This window comes from Anopheles stephensi, chromosome 3, assembly GCF_013141755.1.
Source record: "Anopheles stephensi strain Indian chromosome 3, UCI_ANSTEP_V1.0, whole genome shotgun sequence".
NCBI lineage: Eukaryota > Metazoa > Arthropoda > Insecta > Diptera > Culicidae > Anopheles > Anopheles stephensi.
The window spans coordinates 124,014-143,849 of NC_050203.1; the positions used below are offsets into that span (position 1 = coordinate 124,014).

A 19,836-nucleotide genomic window follows, 5' to 3' on the forward strand; every position below is an offset into this window, starting at 1 on the left:
TCGTTCCTCTTGCTTGCCCGCAGTAGTAGTATTAGCAATATTGTATTGCAGCAGAGCTGGGCGCAAACGAGCTAGTCTTGTTCTGCAGAGAAGGTGGGAGTTGGATTTAGTTTTCTTGAATGCAGCTGCTTGCACCGCGTACAGTAGGCATTTCTTTACTTTCTTTCGTTAGTGTGAGTACTGTTCGTGAAAAGGAGTGAGCACTGTTAGTGTTCGTGTGTAATATGGATTTAAGTAGTTTCCCCCAACCTTGTATTGTGTGTCTTTTTCTGCCCAGGAAAGAAGCTGTTCACAGCTTCTTTTCCGTTTGCTTTTGATAATATAAGGTGTTGTTTTGTACACTTCCGAATTTGGACATATTTGTTTTACTGCTCTTTTATTTGATTAAACGACGGCGACGACGACGACTTTTGTTTGATGTTGTTTTACAAGAGTAATAATTTCCATTTGATGTTCTTTTTCAACACATTTGTCTTCGTTCTACTTCCTTCGCATCCTTCATTACAAAACAAACAACTCCTGCTCTGACGGAGGATAGTCTCCTTTCCGAATACCGTACGTGTGATGATAGTCTCGAACGATTCGAAGATGGCAAAGTTCACATTCCTTTATTCTGTCCCAATTTAGGACGTGAAACGAGTAATGAGGCTTCCTTGTGCTTGCTTTGGATTTGATATTACCTGATATTGATGTAAGACGACAGTTTTGCTTCATATTATATTAAACCAACCAGTTTTGCTTCGTGCAATCCCAGATGGCACTGAGCAACCGCCGCTGGAAACGGTCGAACTTGTTCAGTTTGCTCAAAGGTATGTAAAATTAAACATTCACATTCCCTTCTTCTTAACCACTTCTTTGTTTGCAAAAACAAAACGTCACTTGGTCAAATATTCTTACAGCTTAAAAGGACGACCTGGATCGTCGCATCGCATTGAACATATCAGTTCAGCATCTGCAACGGAAAAGCGGTACTTTTCCCAAGACAAATGGTTCCGACATATTCTTTCGATCGTGTGTGTGTCCCTCGGTCAATAACCGACAACGCACACGTTGGAAAAACAAAACACACACACACACATAGAACGACACACAACCAAGTTTTATCCTACTATGGCCAAAGACCGAAGATCGAAAGGGGTGTGTGCAATAGATACTGAATCTGGTCAGTACTTAGGAATAGGAGTTTCAGATTCGGGTTTGGGCATTGTTTGATTTGCTTTTAGTGTAGACATATATAGAAGAGTTTAAATCGTCAGGTATCGACTGGGAGATAGTTTAGCCACCGTGTAAAAATAGGGCAACAGAGACTTAAGGACATGCTGTGGGACATTCAGGCTACTGTTGGATATTTCTCTTTTATATATTCGAATTGCAGTCATGCGTCATTCGAATCGAAGAATCGCAAGCTTTCATCCCAAATCTGTTCATTATTATTCTTTACTCCATGTTCAACCACGAGTGTTAAATTCACAATGTGCCCATATCAGCAAACACGTACACAGCATTAGGGAGCTTTAAATCGTCTAGTCAGACTCAGATTTTTTCTTCAAGAACATCTCCCGACATCCCCCTGCTCTGTGCTTTCAATACGCTGTACGCCGCGCAATACTCCATGCCTCCATCACGCACATTCATTAATCGACACAAATTCCACAGAATTGGGAAACATCTCCACACACACATATATCCACCTCATGGGACGATTTCTCAGGGCCGGGGCGAAGGGACTATAGCAATAGAACATACATTATAAACATGTAGTTGTTGAGTTTTGTTTGTTTGCTTGCCACTCATATCAGCTTAGATTTACTTCCCGCTTACTTTCTTCCCTCCTTGCAATTTCCGTATTCTGCTCGCGATCATTTGATCTTACCATGGCATCGTCGTGTCTCAACATATTTCTCCATCTTCAGAGTTTACATACTTATGAACAGTGTAACATATGTACGTGTGTGTACGTGTGTTTGCTTACTGATCTTCGTGTTTCCATTGTGCGACGGTTGAAGCGCAAAGAAAACAACGAATACATACTTCTTTCACGCTTCTATTGTATATATTAATTGCGTTCCGAAAGACTGTGCGCTAAACTTGCTCTGTGTCTAGATTTTATCATTCGTTTTCGTGCTTATGCTTCTTTCTTGTTGTTACTGTCATACCAATTTTTTATTTGTGCTCTTTGAAAAGCATCAAAATTATACATTTTCTTGAATTTTCCTCGATTACATAAACACACACACACACGCACACATGCCCATTCTACTTTATTCTCTCTCTCTCTCTCTCTCTCTCTCTCTCTCTCTCTCTCTCTCTCTCTCTCTCTCTCTATCTTTCTCTGTGCCTTGACGTAACGGATGACAACGATCAGCGAGTTTCTTTTCTTTACCGCCTGCTTCCGCTTCCGGTTGCGCTACGCTACAGAATGTATTTCCATATTTTTTCTTCGGCCCCTTAAACTAGCAATCGACTACAATCGTTCAAAAGAAATTGAACTAATTTGCCTGTTTCGCCACGATAAGGCCAAGATTTAAGCGCAAACGCTACGACAAGCGGAATGGCTCTTTCATTCTCCCTATCCTACCATGATGTTCGTTCTACTCTTTTTCAACTTCTACCATTTGGCTGCTGCTGATGCTGAGACACTGTCGCGGCGGATGGCTGTCACTGTCCTTTTAGCTACGCCCTTACGTCTTATGCTTGTTACACGATTTTTGCTAATTCGCGGAAGCTTCTTGTTTTTTCTGCATTCGTTTCTCCTACTACATACCATTTTTTCCTTCATCCGCTGTTTCGCAGTTGTTCTCGTATTAATCAATAGTCAAAAGGAATTTCTATTATGCTTTAGTTGTGTGTTGTGTATCGTGTATATGTGTGCCCGTGGCTGCGTGTTTATGTTTGTAGTGTATGCATGTGTTTTTGTTTTGCTTTAATTTTAGTTTGGTTAATTATCGCCACCCTCCTGTGGTTCGTCACCATCTCCTTGGGTATCGGACGTCCACAGCGTAAGGTTGTCGCGCAGCAGCTGCATGATGAGCGTCGAGTCTTTATAGGAGTCCTCGTTCAACGTATCCAACTCAGCAATCGCGTCATCGAATGCCTGTACGAAGGATTTTTTTACATTTCCCGAAATACGCGAGTATATACGCCCGTTCGTCCATCAATTTCACGGCCACAGTACAAGATGTTTCAAGAGTGTATCGTGGAATAAAAAGAAAGTTTATGTTAATTTCATTTATCTATTACATGCATTTCCACATAAGATTCCTTGAGCCATATTTCAATCGATCAAAATAAAATATACAACAATCACAGTTGCGCGAACATATGCTGGGTGCATGAATCTGACCCAGAATCGAATTCCGAGTCTCGGTAGGGTTGCGTATGGTGTTTTAGAATGGGTTATTCTATTAATTGCATATCGAAACACACGAAAAACAAGTAAGATGTTAGGGATGCGATGTTTAGTTTATGCTAGGGTTTTCGATTATTTTTCTCCAAACAGAGTTGGCAAAGCCAAATTTTCGTTTAACATTTTCAAACGAAACTTGCCGAATTATTGGAATTCAATTCGGATTTTAAGAATTCAATTCGAACTTTCTGTAAATAAGAACCATTTTTTAGTATAAAACCACATTTGAAGAAATCACAAGCAGGACCTATTTGAAAGGGTATTAAGCAGCGTGTTATTTAGAGCTGAGTCGTATAGAGTTATTTCTGGGTTAGTAACGTCTTAACAGACACAATCGAACACTTTCATGAGGGGTGATATATTCGTTACAGTTTGATCATAACGACTAAAAAATCATAACGGCTAAGCAATCAAATGCTAATTTAAAAGGGTTTACATATTTGTTAAAAAAAACCCTACGTAGGGTCCTTATCCTAGATAAAGAACTGAAAGTTCGACAAGAGAGAAGCACACGACAAAATTAATTGAAGGAGATAAAACGAATCAATAACCTGCTTCGCCAGATGGCAAGCCCGTGCTGGAGAATTTATGATTTCATAGTAAAAGACGGAAAAATTCAGCGCTAGACCTAACCGAATCGGGTGCGTGGGTTGCATTTTCGACTTTGCAATATCGAACGCTTCCTGATACGACTTCTGCGAATCCTCAACCACAGCTAAAGAGAAAAAAAGAGAGAAAGATAGAAAGAGAGAAAGAGAGTGACTGGAGGAGTCATAATGTTTCAATGTGCCCAGCGTATCTCTGCAACATGAAAACCGAACTCTCTTCACTGCACGGATGTTGGGATAGCTTCCCGGGTTAATACAGGATGGTCTTAGCTAATGGAATAGGAACTTATAGCACTTTCTGCAATATTAACGAATGAATTATTCGATGAGATAACGAGGACTTCTTTTGTGAGCATGGGGAATATTGTGTAAAAGCAATAGATTGATGACATAGAAACGCAGCTTAGAGACAAATCGCGATTTTAGAGCAGTGTACCAAAGACCTCGGGGCGGTCCGGGGGCCGTGGCGTAAACGGCGCCGGTCTTCACACGGCAGGACCGGGGTCAAATCCCATCCAGACCGCCTCTTCGTACGCAGGGTTGACTTCTTTGCTACGAGTAAAATCAAGTCACAGAAAGTCAGAAATGGCAGGCCGAGACCTCTCGAGGTAGTAGTGCTAGTGCCAAGGAAGAAGAAGAAGAAAGACCTTCGTGCCTGCTGTAACGTGGTTTTCTATATAAAATTAGTCAATACTTCAAAATTTGTTAAAATAACATTAAAACACACAATTCTGAATGTGTGCTCCTCCATCTCAGAGTGTGGGTAATGCATACATGGCAGATTTCGAACAACGACAACCCAATGACTACAGTAATCTTAAACATTACTCAGTCATCACACGCCGCCACCACAGCAGTATGTAAAAAGCGCGTTTTGCAAATGTGTATTATACTTATTTTGATTGAGCTGAAACTGGTTTAAACTGGCTTGATGTAAGCCGTCGGAACAGAAAAAAAAACAAACAAACATAAATATACAGCATTTGAATTGAAAGCATCATAATTGACCTGTTTAGCCAGCTGGCAGGCTTTGTCGGGAGAGTTTAGGATCTCGTAATAGAAGACTGAGAAATTGAGCGCGAGACCCAATCGGATAGGATGTGTTGGCTGCATTTTGCCTTTACTAATTTCAAAGGCATCCTGGTACGCGGCTTGGGAATCGTCAACTACGGCTGTAAGTTATTTGAGCATGGTGTTCATACAATCCATACAACGGTGCATGTACGAAGGTATAGACCAAACCACACGGGTCGGGCATTTATACACACGGCGTCGTCGGAATGCGAGCGAATGGAAATTGAATATAAAAGAGATAAACATGTGCGAATATAATTAGTATTTTTTCACTGTGTGTGATAAGAGATTAGGGAGTTTGGTTAGGGAGACGAGGAAAAGGAAAGGAATATGGTAGTTTCAGTAGAAGGGAATGGGACAATACGTATTGTGTGTCTGTTGATGCACAACGTAGCGTAAACAGCACACTTTTTTTCTGTGCGTCACGCGCTAAATGATTTGATAAACAAAAAGCATGAACTTACTGTGGCGGGTTTCACCGGTGGCTACTTCAGCTAGGTATCTGTAGTAATCTCCCTTCATTTTGAGGTAAAACACCTTGCTCTCTGGATTACTCGCTTTGGGAATTAAGAATTTGTCCAGCAGACCCTGTGAAGATGTAAATGCACGGAAAGATGGGATTGTGAATTATTGTCATTCTACTTTACCTCATGTCGTTGTACATACCAGCACTTCGTAGCAGATTTCCCTCAGTTCCTTCTCAACTCGTTCCCGGTACTCTCGTGCCAATTGTTGTTTGCGGGCAGAGGATTCAGTTTTCTGTTCGATCGACGATATCACTCGCCACGATGATCTGCATTTGGTCGTTTTGGTAAAGAACAACAAAATAATACCAGTCACTTGCGCTAGCTCAAATGCTATTGTTTAAATTGCACATACCTTCGGGCACCTACAACGTTCTTGTAAGCAACTGACAGTAGGTTCCTTTCCTCGTTTGACAATTCCACTCCAGTTTCTGTTACTGATTTCATTGCCTGTGCCATATCATCGTATCTGAAAAAGTTGAAAAATTAGGCGACAACTAAATTTCGATCGATCTCTTTGAGGACAAGCTTTTCTAAAGCTATGCTTACCGTTCAGATTGTTCGGCTAGTTTTGCCTTCTGAACTAGCTCTTCCTTGTCGACGGTAGACATTTTGAGTGTTCTGATTTAGCTTTCCTTTCACTAGCTTAAAACGAGAGAAGCTTCCTGCGGAAGAAAAGAAAAAACGAGCATTTGTTAAAGCATAATAACACGTATGTTATTGTATTGTTATGCTATTTGTGGAGAGTAAATATTCATTTTCTAGAAAGACGGAAACTACGAAGCGTATGGAGACGAAATTTACGATACAAACGTTTTTTCAGTTCATTATAACCCTCTTTTCTAACAATAAAATATATTCCCTGTTTTTGACTTCAATCGCGGCAATGAACCTGATGGTTTATCCTAGTCCTATCTTGAAGCCAATTTTTGCAACCAGCCTACTGCATGTTCTAATAAAGCTACTTTTCAATTGAATGTTCCCACGGAGTGTACTTTTGTTGCTATCACAACCAAACCACTAGCAATCACCGCTTTTGGTCGCTGGTTAAAATTTTAGCTGCATGATGATTATTTGTGCTGCAGTGGAGCCAGGATCGTGACCACACCGTGGCTGTCCCTGCCAAGACTGCAAAGTGGAACCTAGCCGGGTATCGATTTAAAGGACAAGAGGAAAAAAAGGAATGCAAAATCGCCTGCGCTCTCATCAACAAACGTCTGGTTGGTCTGACATAGAGAGGTGCGTCGGTATGCAGCAGTGGCGTCGTATTGTATGTGTTCTGTTGATCGATATTGTACCGCTTCTACTTTGTTGCACCACTACCAGGTGTGAAGGAGAATTGGCAAACCATATATATTATCGACTTTTCCAGAAGAGGTGTACCATTCCATTTAGTTTCCTGAGCATTACGTTGGTTCGAATCGTTCGTTGGAGAATCACAGAAAAACCCGATTGAAGCTGCACCGCAAAGAATATTTTTAAATAAAACGAGCATTCCAAACAGCTTCTGCGATGCGAGGAAACGAGGAAGGGACTAGAGTGATGATAGGTTAGGATTTAACTATTAATCAGCGATGACGCTTAACCGTATAATATTCGCCTCCACACCTGGTTTCCTCGATGAAGCGTGGATCTTGCAGAATATTTTATACTTTAACGAAGACTAACTGTACTGTAGAGCGACATTCTGAGTGTATGCGCTTTCGACGTCGCCTACAAGCCAAAATCCTTTCCACTCATTGGATATCAAGGTCCTTTTACTACGCACTCCAACACTCATGAACACGCACGCACTCTCACACATGCATAAGCGTACTCGGTTAGAAGCTAGCGCATAAGCAAGAAACGTGACTGCTCTGGCGGCGTTCACGGTGATGACGTAATCCGACACGGGGACAGATGTGACAAACCATGGCGAGTGTACACGGACTATGATTCACACAGGACAAAGACGACAGCGATATAAGCCACGCGCAATATAAAAAGAAAGTATCAACTTGTTTGCGGAAACACTTGACAGTATATGATTTAAAATCTGAAACAAAAAAAAACGAAACATTCACTTAACAGTTCTACATCCTATCTTTCACTGAAAATCACAAACCCAATCGCACTTCCTGTACTACACTTTCAACGTACGAATAAAACACATACTTCGTAAAAAGACACTAACACATTCTCTTCTTTCTGGGGGACTGGATCTTCGAATCGGAACGAGGCAGAGATTGCGTCATGGCTTTTTATACGAGGAAAATGAAAATCACTAAAATAACATTTTCCTCTTCCTACTTTGCTGTAGTATACGAGCGTAGCGAGATCGGACAAATATGCAGGAACCGGCGCACGCGGCGCTGTCTTGGTTCATCCAGAGCTAAGAGTGTTGTTCACCTCGCGACAGGGTAAGTGTGCGTTACCCAAATCTAAGATGTGCTTCTTCTGTCCGGTATCTTGTTATTTACCTCCTCCAGTACTTTAGCACCGAATGCCGTACTCCGGCGAATGCGACGATTCTAATCTAACTAATCGTGCGAGACGTAGCGGTGCTGACTGCCTCTACCACTGATATACTCTTTCTATCCTTCTTTCTCTCTCTCTCTCTCTGTCTCTTTGCTTTTGCTTTTGCTTTTGCTCTTGTTCCCTCTCTCTCTCTCTCTCTCTCTCTCTCTCTCTCTTTGCTCTTTATCTCTCTCTGGCAGTACTACTGCATAAAGCAATACATCGCGGCTAGTAGTACAGTTGCTCTATTCTTTTCGTACATTTCCCTTTGGTGACTGTAAAAGCGCGACCATCACGCACAAACCCCCAGGATGAGTCATCGTGCATTCGCATATGCGAAGGGCGTCAATATGCGTCAGTGTGCGTGGGCGCTTGCTGGTGTGTTGCTATTAACAGCCATGCTGCTCCATTGCCTTACAGCGTGCGCGACTGAAGTCAATTACCGGCCACCTTCAGCTCCTTGATCTAATACTGAAGAGAAACCAACTCATCCTTTATTCGTTAACCACAATTAAAGCACATAAAAATGTGTCAAATTCCGCTAAAGTGTATCGTGGAAAAGGGCCTTACCCTACTCTTGTAGGGTAGGATCTATAGGGTGGAAAAGGCCTTACCCTACTCTTTATCAATTATCGTTGCATACGAGCATAAGCTCTGAAAACTTTTTATGACATCAGGATAACTCAGTTCTGAAAGTGAACCTTTGCACGTAATGCGGAAACGGAATCAATCAGGAATCATCACACTTCATGTTCACATGTACACTGCCATTCAAACTCTTTAGCTTTACACTTGCACAACTCAACCGCCACTGGCGGTTTGTTATTTTTGAATGCCTATGAAAAGGTCCTTAATTACAGCCTGGTAATTGCGCGTGGAAAATATTCTGAACACGATATCCGACTACCATCTTTGAGTGTATGGGAGACAAATGTGGGAGCGACCGATATTAAGGAAAAGTACTTAGTGGAGTTTGAATTATCTGTACCAATGAATGCTTCATCATATCCAGAGTAATATGACGGATGACATGATCGAGTACAGTAATATAATATGGCAAATGGCAGGAGCATAAATATGATTCAAACTAATTGGTCGCTGTTGATGGGGGGATGCATTCAATTCACTTACAAACACATATACACATAAACACAATAAGAAACGTTTGTCTGAGGCGATAGTAGGCGCGTGCAGCATTTGTCCATTTTACCGTTCCTTGCTTCTATCACAGCGTAAAAAGTTTGTTTCAGCTTTTCTTCATTTATTCGCATGGAATTGTCCCGTTACTATCCTATGCGGCATAATTTATAGTGTGTGTGCGTGTGTTTGCATTCCTCCGTTCACATGCCGCAATTCGTCTTTTCGAGGCTTCATCTTTCTTCCAATCCATCCGAAATAAAATCAATGCAGCTTCAGCTAAATCGGAAAATGCATACAGCGGCACTATGAGCAAAAACTGGCCAATTGGAACAGTAGAAAAGAAAACCAGTGCCACCAATAAACAAGAAGCTGGTGGGCAACATCTCACTTGGTTTCCTGGCGAGAAGGCACAAACAAGCGCAAGTGTGTGTGTGTGTGTGTGTGTGTGTGTGTGTGTGTGTGTGTGTGTGTGTGTGTGTGTGTGTGTGTGTGTGTGTGTGTGTGTGTGTGTGTGTGTGTGAGTTGGTACGGAATTTCGACCATCATATATTTAACGAAAAATGTTTTACCGGCGTCATCCCGCCGAGGCAGCTCTACGAATTTGAGGAGTTTGCTTTTTCCATTTTCCGACATTGGAGTCTGGAACAGCCAAAGTTGGTAATGTACGTGTTGCTGCTGCTGGGGCCCCCGATTCCTAATGCGGCAGGGAGGTATTTTTTGTACTATTTCTCTCTCTCGCTCTCTATGCCACTGATTGAGTTTCTCGGCAGCTTTTCCACTTCACGCGAAGCTCCGCACTCCACAAAGGATTGAAAATACGCAAGGTACAAAAAGATCTATTCGTTCTCCTTTCAGTCACACGCGCACAACCAACGAAATCTTCTGATCGATTCTATCAGTGAGTTCTTGTCGTTTTCCTTCAAGGCTCCCTGCTTATTGCTTTCATTCTCCCGAAAGCATAGCAAATTTGGTGTGTTTGTGTGTGTGTGTGTGTGTGTGTGTGTGTGTGCGTGTGTGTGTGTGTGTGTGTGTGTGTGTGTGTGTGTGTGTGTGCGTGCGTGCGTGCGTGCGTGCATGTGCTACACAGATCCAAATCTTATCTAGACCAGCAAAACCAGACAGGATGAAGCATTGATGACGATGTTGAAAAACGAGGTGAAAAATCGATACCAAGCGCAAGCTCACAGAATCGATTCAACGCCCATGGACGGTCGGGAAAATCGGTCTGTCAACCTAATTTATTTTGCCTTGTGTTCTTTCATGAACTACTATTTCATATCGTAGGAAACAGAACGGTGTTTCTTTGCTATATAGTAACAACTTTAACTGAATTACACGCCACATTGTGCGCAACAGTCTTACATAGAAAATGAAACATTCGTCACGAATATTTCCCACAAGCTCAATTCGATTGAAAACTCAAACGGCTGTAAAGTTAGCCTTCGGTTAAACGAGTCGGTGCGGCTTTAACGACAAACCTTTGATCCTTTCGAAACCGAAAAAAATGAACCACCCCAAGAAAGTCTGTCAGCCGCCGGAAGGAAATGCACAAAAACCACACACAATCATACCAGAAAAGAAAAGCCTGACCAAGAAAACGGTCACGCACGCACGGGTTGACACACACACGGACGCAACAGACACTTTCTTCTGTTTTCTCAATCGAGAGCACTGTTGCTAAGAAGGAAGTGCGTGATAGAGGTCGGAATTTTATTCCTTCTCAGAACACACAGGCCGCCATATTTTCTTGCTGTACGTTACGTTGCACCTCCTTTATTTTCTGACGGGAGCAAAACGGTAGACAATTTTCCGTCTATAAAAAAATATGAACCAGCGGATAGATATATCCCCCATTAAATTTATCTCCTCGGAGAGACACGGTCGCAATGGAGATGATTGAAGCCAACTGCGGGACGATCGTTAGTTTGGTTGGCCCCCAAAGACCTGTGTCACCCGTCGGTGAAGTTGGAGAATGATAAAGAAGTGCTGAAGACGGTGTCGATGGCAGAGAGCAGGACTTCGGACGAATTCCTTACTGATGGGACATAAGTCGTGGCAACATTTTCACGCAACACGGTATCTGTGTTCACGCCCTTCTCCTTTTCTTTTGTATAGAGGAGGGGATGGGAGAGGAGCTTCCTAGACAATGCGGAAAACCTACGTTTTCGGTGAACCGCTTTTCCACCAACGACCAACGACGACGCGAAAACCAGCCAACTCTCTAACTACACACTATAGACACGCACACTGTCAGCAGAAGGCAGCAGCACACAGAAAAACGAACGCGTCGTGAAAAGCTCGCACGAACTCCGGGACTGAGACTCTGGCTCTGGGTTGCCGAGATGGTTGGTCCCGAGGCCCCGCTTGGTTCGTTCGAAAATACCGACATCGGCGGCGCGCTCTGACAAGAGGATTGCACACATGCTCTCGCTCTCCCCAGCGCTCGCTCGATTGGGGTGGACATAAGAGCCCAGCACGTTTTTCGCGATTCCGTTTGCTGATCCATTTTGGACTTGAACGCTACGGTACTCTTGTTCTCCCCCAATTTTCAGACACAGCCTCTCGCTCACATCAAACACATTGAAACGATAGATCCTCTACTGCTCCCAAGCAAACATCCCTCTTGGCAGGTCTGAGAGAGACCTACGTTATACGCAACGTTGCAAGGAATGGAGATAGCGTACTGTGGGAGTGTAACGATAGTGAGAAAATGTCTATTCGTTACGCGTGCGCATAACACACCAAAAAGTCCCACAAGAATGTTCGAGCTGTGTGAAGGAGATACAAGAACTGCTCCACACATTCTCTAAAGATACCGAACAGAACTTGGTATCTATGTGTGTCAATTTTCCAATACCTATACCCACTTCCGTCTCCAAATAATTAAGGCACATACATTGCATTGTGGGAATGGCCCATCATAATAATGTCTTTATGTTAGAAGTGCATGACGAACCTATAGAGCGAATCTTTCCAGTACATCTTTTCTATACACCAAATGATAGACGAACACACATGAACATTGGATTATAGAAAATGTCCTTATTTATCTTGATACAGACCGCTCTGTATGTTTGAGCAGTATTCGTTATTTTTATAATCAAAGCAATTATTTTTTATGTTGTATTTCAACATAAACTGTCGATATCGGTACAGAAATGAGACACGGGACGGAGTGCCGTCATTCGCTCGCGGCACTCTTTGCTATTAGGCGGAAAATACAATGAGAAAACCATACAGTACCGGAAGGCAAGAATACCAGGACAACGCCGTGGCTGCACTGCGACGGCGCAGCTATTAAGTGTAGTGTGTCCTATGCTCCACACAATCCAATCCATTCCAGAGCTCGTTAGCATTTCGAGCAGCGTTATTTTGCCTTTTTTTGAGTCTCCATTCGATTCCCTTAACTAAAGCTCAACCCTACTTAAAGTTCGACAAATTTTTATTTTTTCATGTTGATCTACAAAGAAAGAATGTTATTTTCGTTAGGTGAAAACCAACGATGTTAGTTTAAGGATACCACACGATTAGGACCAAAGTCAACATGCTTCACATTTGTTGCAAGAGTTCCATATTGTCGCCCTTCTCCTCCGTGTCCAAGAGCAAACAGTTAGCTGCGTTCATCGCGGCAGTAAGCACGTGTCCTTATGTCGAAGCAACGGGTTTTCCTCTACGGTGGCATCTCTTCATTATTTTGCCGCACAGGAGCCTTGCGCATTTCAGATAATTAACAAGACATCTTCAGTCCTTGTGTTATTACGCTCCAAATTGCAGAGGCAGCGCTTCAGTAGTTCGCAAAAGTTATACAATATGCTGCAGCTTCTTCACTCCCTGTAGGTCCTCTCTACCTCCCGTTTCTCATCTATCACGCGCCATGACGACCACACCGAGCAGCCAGGTTCTTACAGCAGTAGCAATAAAAAAGCCATGTCCCCGAGAGACGTTTTTGGGTTATTTATAGGCGAAGGAAAGCTTCATTAAAATTCAATGGCCATTCAGTTTGCAATAACTTTTACGATAACATTAACCGCAAAGAAAAACGAAGCATATCCTTTTACTCCCCACCTTTGCTTTGTGAAAACAATGATAGAACTATTTGAGCTTCTATTCAGCATCAAAAAGAATCCCATTCAGAAACAAAATCCCAAAGCACCTACAGATGCACTCGCGTGGGGGATCTTTTCTCTTGCACTACAACACAACAAATGCCACGACAAAGGGGTGATAGCTTTCTACTCAGTCTCTTTTTATTCCCTGTGACCACTTCCGCTTTCCACAAGAAGGCGTGCAAGAAAAAGACAATAAGTACGAGGAGCACGGACAGTGGGACGCGGAACAACAGTTTTCCTTCTTTACACACCTCACGATAAGCATCCTCTTTAGTGCAGTTTTCAGCACAACAGCAGAGATGTAGGTGCTCATGCATTTCCAAGGCTGAAAACGAAGTAATTTAAATGTTGTCCCTAATGAAGTGCCAGAGGTTATAATTACGCGCGTTTTGTACTTAACTTCACCGCAGGACAAAGATGAGTATCACGGAGGATAAATCCATCCTTCTCAGCAACCTTCAGTGGTTCACGTGCTGCAAAATGAAAACAGATTCGCCAAGGCGCAATTCGACACAGATGTCACCGTTTCTACACCGCAGCAATAGTTCTCTGTCGTCGCACATTACTTATCTGTGATAATGTTTTTGTCGTCAGCAGGAATTATGCAATCGCTACGCACTCCAAGCAAACCTGCTTCGTGAGAGCAATCAAGCCAAGTGGCATGTGGAGGCACCAAACGAGCGACGAGAGGATATCGGAAGTCGGTCGGGCGTTTTCGGCCGGCAACGCCAGATCGTTAGTAGTTGAAAATCATATTGATACGCAATCTTAGTCTCTGTGCCATTGTGTATAAGAATTAATTAATGAAGAAGGGCAAGATAAAACGGTTTCATTTTTTTTAAATAGCCCTTGCATCGTGGGAGCACTTTTCTAAAGATTTACTTTTTCAGATACCCACCACCTAAGTAAATATGTTTTAGTTCGTAAAGGATTGCCGTTGGACAGCAAGTGGCCATTTTTTGGCTGTGCTAACGTTCTTATGTAGAGCAATTCCTATATCTTATCAGTGTGCAGAGAAAAGCAATGAAAAGAAAACGGAATCGCAAAGGTAGGACCGAAGCTGCTTGGGTTCTTATCTTGAGTACATACATCTCCTGCATGTAAGACGAAGAAAACACTTACAGTACTACTTCCTTCGTATTCTGCCGCAGCAAAAACACGTTTAGCTATTCCCAGCTATCGATAGAGATGACCTCGCTGCTGGCCGAATTTAGTAGTTGTCGCCGTTTGCTTTGGGCCCGCGATTGAACCAATGCGTTTCCATCGCTCGCACATACACCACTCACACACGATATGAGTTTGGCGCGAAGATTTATTAATATATGACCGAATAACGTCAACGACCATGATGGCGTCTTGTGGTGAGCCGCGCTCGCGCAATTGAACACGCGTAAGATCTTTCCTCGCGTCGTTGACTATCATGTGCTCCTTAAATCATTGTCACCATAATAAAAAATATGATGCAACGTGAAGTAAGGCCATGTTTGGGATTGAAGGCGGTCACAAACAAACTACGCTGTACCCACACACGTCAGACGCTATCTGGAGATGATGTTGGCTAGATGTCAAATTAATTTCCACCCGGTACCTTTTCCCGGACTACCTTGTAGTATTGGCTGGATAATTGTTATTCCACGACATACGGCACCCTAGTGGCCCGAACACTTCTGCAAACATCAGAGATGTTTTACGCACCATGACGCGTTCGAGGAAAGGCCGCTTATTTACTCTAATTATTTACTATTTCCCACATTAAATAGGTATACCATTTCATTTTTCTTAACATAAGTCAGTCCAGCGTACGGGGTTTAACACCGGACGGGGTTTGATACAGATATCTTCGTGTTAATAATAACGTCTCTAGCAATTCTTCCATCGGGCCCTCTAAACGAAGCAGCCAAAACGCTTAAAAGAAGATAGTCCTGAAGCATCTATAGTGTCACATGGCGTTTGCATCCGCATCCACTGTTAAAGCCAACTTTGAGACGAGTGTTTCTATTCATACTTAGGAAAACAAGTGCATTTGCTTAATGACATCTTGCCGCATACCCATTTCCGTCATCTCTTAGTCCAATATCCAAGAGAGAACACCCAATGTTCTAGAGTGTGTTGTCGCAACTGCTCAAGGCCATTTTCGTCCAACGTTTTCGTAACTGCTTCGCAGCAGCGGCTGGAATCCCATTCCAACCATCGTGTCGCAATATTGAAACAGACTCTGTTACCTGCCAGCAGCCAACCATCTTTCCTGCTAGCCTTCCGACTTTCATTCACCGTGTACTTCCAAACAGCGGAGCCCATTAGCTGACCACCCGCACACCTTGCTCGCTTACCGCCTTCTGGCCCTTATCATCAGATATGTATCCCTTTCTGCCATGTAGTTCTAATCACTGTCCTCAATTTGGAAAGATACCGTGAGCATGGAGGTGCAATGGTAGCATGCGCCTGTGGTCGACTTTGTTTTTCACGCGCGTCTCGTCCACCTTCGGAATCGAATTAGCCTTGAAAACGTTCTACCTATGATTCGAATACGTACATATGCAAGTCAACAAATACAACTATGCAGAAGTGCGCACACACCGAAGCAATCTCATTCTCTCACTTTCTTTCTCTCTTCATTGCTCCCGTGGAATTGCTGCATCTCGCTCACTCTATCGATAGCCGATCGGCCGCAACGCGCTTCAACCCCTTTTGGACGCATGTCGCCGCCAACTAATCAGCCATTATACTACCAGACCCCTGACAACCTTATACTTCCACACACACAAACACACACCTAAACCGACCAAACGGGCAAGGAGGTAAGATCTATACCGAGTGCGCATGCGATCGAATGGGAAGCACAAACAGCGCAAAGGAAATAGAGTTATTAAAAAAACATCTGACGACAGCAAAAAAACAGGCATTAAAGAAGGAAAAGCTTCTATATCAGGTTGCTCTGTATGTCACCTACGAGATAACGTGGTTAGCAACTGAATGGCGGAGCGAGAAGCCAGGTTCCTTTCGACAAATGCGAAATTCGAGTATGCGAGCTAACACACGCATTCCATTCCATTCTTGCACCTTGACTGTGTCAGTCTTGAATGTGGGTGTACGCCCGTACAAACCGAGGTTGTCAGCGTGTCACACTCCTTACAGCTATGGAGCGTTTCCGGTGCGCGCAAGATGATGTTGCTCGCCGCCACTATGGGGGACAGGCGTGGCCGCGGCCGGAAACAGCCAAATCGCACCGGCGATCGAATCCATCTAGTCAGCAAGCTCTTTTCTTTTCCAACACGGACATCATCCGAGAACCGATCATATTGCCCTGCTGTTCGTTTCCATGGCACAGGTGTACCAGTACGATGGGAGTGATGATTCGCCTCCCCCATTGCGCTCTGTCTTTGATTTTCTCTCTTTTGCGCTCGAGAAAGGGATGGATGGCGAGTAGGCGAGAATTTTCTAGAAAATCCTCATCGCATTACCATGCCCACCGCAAGAAACAGACGATGGGATGAAACGGGGCAGGGCATGCGAGAATCATTGCGTACAGAATGGAGGAAAACGGACCTTTCACCAGAAAAAGATGAAGACCTCCACCCAACTTTCACACGTATGATTCGTCCTAATCTGGCCCGCTTAGCTGCTTTTTCATTCGGATTCTCTCGCGTCTCTCCCTCTTTGGCTTGCACACTCTTCATCATCTATCGATTATCACATCGAATTCTATTTCAGCTATTTTGTTAGCTCATCAAAGAACCATAAATTGCGTATAGCTTTCCAACACAACATGCTGCTCAATGATGCGCTAGTGTTGGTTAGTCGTTCGGGGTTGAATTCTATGCTCACTAGCCCCGGCGTATTGGTTGCACCTCCATTGCCGCTCTTCTTCGTCTATTCTTCACCGTGTCACCACACCACCTTTCGATCGAATGACGTCCTCATAGTCTCACACCAGCTCACTAACACACACTTGTTTTATACACGCACGAAACGCACGACGGAAGGTGACGACCCACGATAGCACAGAGGCGAAAGCAGGCTGCATACACGCACACACTGTCACGAAGATCACGCGAATTCCTTGACTAATGGCGACACACACCACTGAGGCAGACAGGCCGGGGGATGTAAAATACATGGACGAACGAAGCAGCGGAAAAAAGGGGAATTAAACTACATTATAACCATTTGTCCCCGTCCAACTCAGTGCGAGACCGAATAGGCCACTTCCGTTCTGCAGCGTGCGCTGATTCCTTACGCAAACTTTCGACGGACCGCTTAAAAATTCTTATAGGTGCACACAAATGCTCTTTACGATGAGAAACCTACCCTTTAGTACCGGGAGTCAAAAGGAAGTTGCAGCAACCGGCGTCCGAACGCACTTACTTCGACCGTAGCGACTGGTATTCGCTGTAGTCGCCCAAAGACTCTCGCTCAAAATGGCTGCCCTGACATGCACACCGATATAGACATGGGGTGTGTTGGATGCGTCACACCGGGAGAAAATTTTTGCACCCCGGATTTCTACCCCGCCTTCGCCGTTACAAATACCCTGAATCTTCACACACCGACCACAACTCAAACTGCCCTCGGGAGCTGGGAATAGGCTTTTACGAGTTTACTTACTTTTGGTAAGAAGAGGCAATATTTAACCGTACAAAATTATGATGGCACACACGACTTTTTTACACGGCTCGCTACAGAATTAGCAGCGCAATGGAAACATTGACAGATGAAAAAACGCTTCACGAACGCTTCACAAATCAAATCGCTTTGGAAACGGGTGCAATATTGAACTGACTTGATTGAATTTAAAAAAATAGTTGAAGAAGTTTGTACAAGACTGACTTATGAATCGATTTGTTTGTTAAGTGCCTAAAACTTTTGCCAGAAAGCATTATTTGCTGAATCAAGTAATAAAAACGAAAGTAGAAATCAAGTAAATGCAATGAAAACGCATGAATCACGGCTCGTTCTGTTAAAATGTTGCTTTACTCGTAAAAGGCAACGTTTGGTGTAATGTTCCCTTGCTTAGTTCATCATTATTATGTAAATATTTGAAGTTGAAATAGTTGCAGGAAGAAATTATCAAAAGGACATATTTAAAATATAAATGAAAATTGACGAGAATCTAGTGGAGATCTTTACCAGTGTGCCACGCAAGGTATGTACGTATGTTGGCCAAAAAATTGTTTAGGCTGATAAAATCACAATTCAAATTAACAAACTAGTTGATGAAATGTCTAACCACTTTTGAATCGATTGGAGAAATTAATCTTGTAATAAAAATAAATAATAAGGGAATTCGAACCCACAGAGTTTCGAAAATGGTTTTCGAAACCCGGTCAAACACACGTCTACGAAGCTTGGTCAAAGCGGACGAACTGTCAAAGCTCACATGTTTGCAAACGCATCGTAAACATCCAAGTCCGTGCACCACGTTTTTAGGAACAGTTTTGTGGGTAAAGTAATTCATTGCTTTTTACGATGCCGAAATCAAAGCGAGATAAGAAAGGTACGTATACCTTTTGCAGGGGGTAGAACTGCTTCTCAAGCAATGCCTTTCCTCCGCCAGTTTCCCTCACGAAAACCGATCGGAAGGGTCTGTCCAACAAACAACAGATCATCGAGGATATCCAGCAATGCCGCGAAAAGTACGACAACATATTCCTTTTTTCGGTACAAAATATGCGCAACAGTAAGCTGAAAGATGTACGAACAGAGTGGAAAAATTCGCGGTTCTTTTTCGGCAAGAATCGTGTAATGCAATTGGGTCTGAAGTTGGTAAGCGACGATGAAAACGAAGAATCCACAAAGCTTGAGCAGGGAATGGAGCGGCTGAGAGAACAAATGATGGGACAGTGCGGGTTACTGTTCACGTCCGAGAGCAAGAAAACCGTGCTGGAATGGTTCGATTCGTACCAGGTCGAAGAATTTGCCCGCAGCGGGTTCCGGGCAACTCAAACGGTCAAGCTAAAGCCGGGCCCGTTGGAGGACTTTTCACATGCTATAGAGCCTCATCTGCGCTCATTGGGCATGCCTACGAAGCTGGATCGGGGAATTGTGACGCTCTACAAAGACTTTACAGTGTGCGAGAAGAATAAGTTGCTTACACCGGAACAAGCCAGAATTTTGAAGCTGCTCGGCAAACCGATGGCCAAATTTAAGGTGATTATAAACTGCTGTTACACAAAAAAGGACGGATTTGAGTTGATCAACGAGCGAGAGATTGAGGTGACGAAAAAAACGAGAAAAATGAAAAAATCGGTTAAGGTTGCCGGTCTCAAGAATACGGAACAATCGCAAGATGCTATGAGCGAAGATGAGGACGAAGATGATGAAGCGATGGAGCAAGATGATGATGATGATGATAGCGATGAAGACGACGATGAGTCCGACGATGAGTCGTAGATGGGTCTGAGCCGTACAAATAAAGGATATAAATATACGATCCTACACTATTTTCTTGCATTTAAATTATTGTTTAGATCCCTCTAAGG

The 19,836-nt window shown here is 43.3% G+C and overlaps 2 protein-coding genes across 22 annotated transcripts; one reads left to right on the forward strand and one right to left on the reverse strand.

The window, feature by feature from the left end:
* Positions 1-359: 359 nt before the first annotated feature.
* On the reverse strand, positions 360-18,113 carry LOC118508867 (14-3-3 protein zeta). 21 transcript variants are annotated; one of them, XM_036048654.1, is made up of 7 exons: positions 17,963-18,113; positions 6,162-6,277; positions 5,968-6,081; positions 5,755-5,881; positions 5,553-5,676; positions 3,958-4,121; positions 360-3,094 (listed from the first exon to the last, which is right to left on the reverse strand). In XM_036048654.1, the coding sequence occupies exons 2-7, from the start codon at positions 6,221-6,223 to the stop codon at positions 2,939-2,941; spliced, it is 747 nt and encodes a 248-aa protein (XP_035904547.1). In that variant the 5' UTR covers positions 6,224-6,277; positions 17,963-18,113; the 3' UTR covers positions 360-2,938. The 21 variants fall into 21 exon arrangements, with proteins under 21 accessions (XP_035904547.1, XP_035904526.1, XP_035904527.1 ...); XM_036048633.1 differs by lacking the exon at positions 3,958-4,121 and adding an exon at positions 5,023-5,186; XM_036048634.1 differs by lacking the exon at positions 3,958-4,121 and adding an exon at positions 5,023-5,186 and having other exon boundaries at positions 17,666-18,058.
* A 593-nt stretch (positions 18,114-18,706) lies between these two features.
* Positions 18,707-19,813, forward strand: LOC118508885 (mRNA turnover protein 4 homolog). Its single transcript, XM_036048714.1, has 2 exons — positions 18,707-18,851; positions 18,912-19,813. The coding sequence occupies exons 1-2, from the start codon at positions 18,824-18,826 to the stop codon at positions 19,745-19,747; spliced, it is 864 nt and encodes a 287-aa protein (XP_035904607.1). The 5' UTR covers positions 18,707-18,823; the 3' UTR covers positions 19,748-19,813.
* The last annotated feature ends 23 nt before the right edge of the window (positions 19,814-19,836 follow it).

Bases quoted from the DNA above. Each gene is read 5' to 3' on its own strand.
- LOC118508867 (XM_036048654.1), bottom strand. From the start codon at position 6,223: ATGTCTACCGTCGACAAGGAAGAGCTAGTTCAGAAGGCAAAACTAGCC. The intron at 6,082-6,161 runs GTAAGCATAGCT...CAACTTTTTCAG, and splicing joins CTAGCCGAACAATCTGAACG to ATACGATGATATGGCACAGG. The intron at 5,677-5,754 runs GTATGTACAACG...ACATCTTCACAG, and splicing joins AAATCTGCTACGAAGTGCTG to GGTCTGCTGGACAAATTCTT.
- LOC118508885 (XM_036048714.1), top strand. From the start codon at position 18,824: ATGCCGAAATCAAAGCGAGATAAGAAAG. The intron at 18,852-18,911 runs GTACGTATACCT...TTCCTCCGCCAG, and splicing joins ATCAAAGCGAGATAAGAAAG to TTTCCCTCACGAAAACCGAT.